The sequence below is a fragment of the Cebus imitator genome, unplaced genomic scaffold, assembly GCF_001604975.1.
Source record: "Cebus imitator isolate Cc_AM_T3 unplaced genomic scaffold, Cebus_imitator-1.0 Scaffold263, whole genome shotgun sequence".
In the NCBI taxonomy this organism is placed as follows: domain Eukaryota; kingdom Metazoa; phylum Chordata; class Mammalia; order Primates; family Cebidae; genus Cebus; species Cebus imitator.
Window position 1 is genome coordinate 393081 of NW_016107578.1, and position 4804 is coordinate 397884.

Consider the following 4804-nt stretch of genomic DNA (forward strand, 5'->3'; position numbering starts at 1 on the left):
TATAGTTTTAGTAGAGACAGGGTTTCACCGTGTTGACCAGGATGGTCTCGATCTCTTGACCTCGTGATCCACCCGCCTCGGCCTCCCAAAGTGCTGGGATTACAGGCGTGAGCCACAGCGCCCGGCCATTTTCTTTTTTTATTGACATTGAGTCTTGCTCTGTTGCCCAGGCTGGAGTGCAGTGGTATGATCTCAGCTCACTGCAACCTCAGCCTCCTGGGTTCAAGTGATTTTCCTGCCTCAGCCTCCAGAGTAGCTGAGATTACAGGCACCCGCACCATGCCTAGCTAATTTTTGTATTTCTAGGAGAGACAGGGTTTCGCCATGTTCACCCAGGCTGGTCTCAAACTCCTGACCTCAAGTGATCCATCTGCGTCAGCCTTCCAAAGTGCTGGGATTACAGGTGTGAACCACCACGCCTGGCCTATTTTTTAATAAGCTAAATCCAATTCCAGCTATTCAGGAAGCTGAGGCAGAATTGATTGAACCCAGGAGGTGGAGGTTGCAGTGAGCTGAGATTGGGCCACTGTAACAGAGTAAGACTCTGTCTCAAAAAAAAAAGCTCAATCCACAAACTATTGCCGTGATGTTGCCTATAAACATAATAACTACATTATAAAGAGTATAAAATTGGTTTTCCATGGTTGTGTGTGTGTGAGTGATTCTGTGCTCCCAGGGGACATCAGGCAATGTCTGGAGACATTTTTGGTCTTTACAAATGAGCGGGGGTGATGCTTCTGGCATCTAGTGGGTAGAGAACAGAGATTCTGCTAAAAACCCTATAATACCCAGGGCAGCTCCTAGCACAAAAAATAATCCACCCTGCCATGCCTGGTGGCTCATGCCTGTAATCCCAGCACTTCTGGAAGCCAAGGTGGGTGGATCATCTGAGGTAGGGAGTTCAAGACCAGCCTGACCAACATGGAGAAACTCCGTCTCTACTAAAAATACAAAATTAGTCTAGGCACGGTGGCTCATGCCTGTAATCTCAGCACTTTGGGAGGACGAGGTGGGTGGATCATGAGATTAGGAGATCGAGATCATCCTGGTTAACACAGTGAAACCCCGTCTGTATTAAAAATACAAAAAATTAGCCAGGCATGGTGGCACATGCCTGTAGTACCAGATACGTGGGAGGCTGAGGCAGGAGAATCACTTGAACCCAGGAGGCAGAGGTTGCAGTGAGCCCAGATCTTGCCACTGCACTCCAGCCTGGGCGACGGAGTGAGACTCCATCTCAAAAATTAAGAAAGAAAGAAATAAAATAAATTAGCCGGGCATGGTGGCACATGCCTGTAATACCAGTTACTCAGGAGGTTGAGCCAGGAGAATCGCTTGAACTCAGGAGGCAGAGGTTGCGGTGAGCCAAGATCATACCATTGCACTCCAGCCTGGGCAACAAGAGCAAAACTCCATCTCAAACAAACAAACAAAAAAATCCACCCAAATGTCAACATTTGGTGAGGCCTAGAAACCCAGGTCTGGAAGAGCCAAGTCATCTAACTCAGATGGTTGGGTTTTACCAGGGAGGATGTAAAGTGGAGAAGTGCAGGGCAAGGCGGCTCATGCCCGTAATCGCAGCACTTTGGGAGGCTGAGGTGGGTGGATCATCAGGTCAGGAGTTAAAGATCAACTGGGAAAAATTAGCCAGGTACAGTGGCACGAGCCTGTAATTCCAGCTACTTAAAGGCTGAGGCAGGAGAATCACTTGAACCCGGCAGATGGAGGTTGCAGTGAGCTGAGACCGCACCATTGCACTCCAGCCTGGGCAATAGAGTAAAATTCTGTCTCAAATTAAAAAAAGGAAAGAAAAACAAACAGGAAAACTTGGCATTGTGGAGAGGCACGGGAGGGGCTCCCGGACCTTAAAACTTCAGGCCAAGATGGGCTGGGGAGGCCTGCCCTGTCCGTGTCCCTCTGTCAGTGCCCTGAGCCTGTACCTGAGACTTCTCCACGGAGGCCGTGTGCTTGTCGCACATGGGGCTGATTTCCATGCCACGCTCCCGCTCGCGGTCACCCTGCTGGAAGAACTCGGCCATGATGCGGTCTGTCCACTGGCGGTACAGCTCCAGTGGCTTGGTGGGGTTGCTGAGGTCTGCACAGTGGACCATGTTCCGGAGGACCTGCAGGGGGTCAGTGGACAGGGGAACCTTCAGAGCCTGTGCCTGTGTCCCAGGCTAAGACCTCAGGCATTCTTTCTTTCTTAAGAAATGGGGGCCTGGATGACAAAGCAAGACTTCATCTCAAAAAAAGAAATGGGGCTAGGCGGAGGTGCATGCCTGTAATGCCAGCACTTTGAATGAAAGGCCAAGGCAGGTGGATCATGAGGTCAGGAGTTCAAGACCAGCCTGGCTAACATGGTGAAACCCCATCTCTATTTAAAATACAAAAATTAGCTCAGCCTGGTGGCACATGCCTGTAATCTCAGCTACTCCAGGGGCTAAGGTAGGAGAATTGCTTGAACTCAGGAGGCAGAGGTTGCAGTGAGGCGAGATTGCACCACTGCACTCCAGCCTGGGCAACAGAGCAAGACTCTGTCTCGGGAGGAAAAAAAAAAAAAAAAAAGAAATGGGGCCTCCTGGCATGGTGGCTCAAGCCTGTAATTCCAGCACTTTGGGAAGCCGAGGTGGGTAAATCACTTGAGGTCAGGAGTTCAAGATCAGCCTTGCCAACATAGCAAAACCCCATCTCTACTAAAAATACAAAAATCAGCCAGGTCTGGTGGTGGGTGCCTGCAATCCCAGGTACTCCAGAGGCTGAGGCATGAGAATTGCTTGAGCCCAGGAGGCAGAGGTTGCAGGGATCCAAGATCCCTCCACTCCAGCCTGGGTGACAGAGAGAAACCAGGTCTCAAAAAAGAAAGAAAGAAAGAAAGAAATGGGACCTTGCAATGTAGCTCTGGCTGGACTCAAACTACTGGCCTCAAACAGTCCTCCTGTCACAGTCTCAGTAGTTGAGATTATAGGTGTGAGCCACCACACCTAACTGTCAGGCTTCCTTAGCTCCCACCTGGGGAGGGAGGGTGTGGGGAGTGGGGAGAGGAGGTGGGGACAAGAGAGAATAGAGGAGGTAGCAGGGAGAGGTGTGCGGGAGATGGAGAAAATATGGGGGGGTGACAAGAGGGGGGTGAGGGAAGAGAAGATGGTGAAGGAGAGGGACAGGGGACCTGGAAGGGGTTGATGAGAAGAAAGGAGGAATTGGGGGAAATGGGAGAGAATGGTGGGGGAGATGGGAAGAAGAGATGGGATGGGAAAGCGAAGATGAGGAGGGGACAGACAGACAGAAAGAAAGAGGTCAGATTCAGTGGCTCATGCCAGCTATCCCAGCACTTTGCAAGGCCAAGACGAGGGGATCACTTCAGCTCAGGAATTTCAGACCAGCCTGGGTGACAGAGACCCCAGCTCCCCTTTAATCGTACAAAGTAAATAAAAAGAAATTTTATAAAAAGAAAGAGATGGGAAGATGGGCCCCATTGAAGAAAGAGGCCGAGGAAGGGGCAGCTAGCTACCCAGACCTAACGGTGTGGCGGAGGGAGTGTCCTGCCTCCTTAGATGATGGGGCATGGGGGCACCTGGATGCGGTCAGAATAGTTATCCAGCAGGAGGACCCCCGAGCTGGTCACTTTCTTGGTCTCCACCATGGTCTTCAGGTCAGCCAGGAGGGTCATGTGCTTGGACATGTCCGTGGCCAGCACCTGCAGGGCAAGGTGGCGTCACTGGGGCCGCTGACGCCCGCCCCCAGACTGACCCAGGCCTCTGAAGTTGTCACCAGGTAGAAGCCTCCCGCTCTGTCCAGGTTGAGGGTTCCTCTGGGACTCGGACCCATTCCTCCCCAAAGCCCTCAACTCCAAGGCTTCTTTTCCCGCTCCGACCCGCCCCAGCCCCGCCCACCATGTCGATGACCATCTTGCGTAGGCTCTGCCGCTGGCGCTTGCTGAGGTTCTGGAAGATGTCGCAGTTGTCCTCCTGCAGCAGCTTGAAACCCACGGCCAGGTGGTGATTCTCGAGCACCGACTCATCGTTGTACATGAGTGCCAGCTCCGAATCTGCAGCCCGGCCCAGAGGTCAGGGGAGGGCCCACGTGTGCAGCCCCAACCGCAGGAGGGCCCGCTCCACCCGCAGCTAGCTAACCCCTCCCCAGCTCGACCAGCCCCGCCTACAGCCCAGCCAGCTATTCCCCAGCCTGGCCAGCATTGCCTCCAGCCCAGCCAGCCCCGCCTCCAACTCAGCAAGCCCCGCCTCCAACGCAGCAAGCCCCGCCCCCTGTGAGGGCCACTCACTGGTGTTGATGAGGAACTGGTTGGAGACCCCAGGGTGATCCACATCGTGGATGGCAGCCGCGAAAAGGGCAGCGAGAATCTCCAGGTCCGTGAACACTGCCTGGGAGCAGAGAGACAGACGTTAGAATAACAGAGTTGAAGCCATGCATGGCAGTGAGTGCCTGTAGTCTCAGCTACTTAGGAGGCTGAGGTGGGAGGATTGCTTGAGTCCAGGACTTCAAGGCCAGAAGTTCGAGGCTATCCTCCCCAGCCCAAAATTTTTTAAAATTTAATTTTAAGTTATGAGATACATGTGCAGGACGTGCAGGTTTGTTACATAGGTGTGCCATGGTGGTTTGCTACACCTATCAACCCATCACCTAGGGGTTAAGCCCTGGATCCATTAACTGTTTATCCTGATGCTCCCCCTCCCCTCTGGCCTCCGACAGGCTCCAGTGTGTGTTGTTCCCTTCCCTGTGTCATATGTTCTCATTGTTCAGCTCCCACTTATAAGTGAGAACATGTGATGTTTGGTTTTCTTTTTTT

The 4804-nt window shown here is 52.6% G+C and overlaps 1 protein-coding gene across 1 annotated transcript in view; it reads right to left on the reverse strand.

The window, feature by feature from the left end:
* Positions 1-4804, reverse strand: part of PDE4A (phosphodiesterase 4A) — a 47336-nt gene that overhangs the window by 3321 nt on the left and 39211 nt on the right. The window contains exons 12-15 of the mRNA XM_037728383.1: positions 4280-4379; positions 3891-4045; positions 3572-3694; positions 1941-2123 (exon numbers count right to left, since the gene is read on the reverse strand). Coding sequence (XP_037584311.1) covers positions 1941-2123; positions 3572-3694; positions 3891-4045; positions 4280-4379 — 561 coding nt within the window. The remainder of the gene's footprint in view (positions 1-1940; positions 2124-3571; positions 3695-3890; positions 4046-4279; positions 4380-4804) is intronic.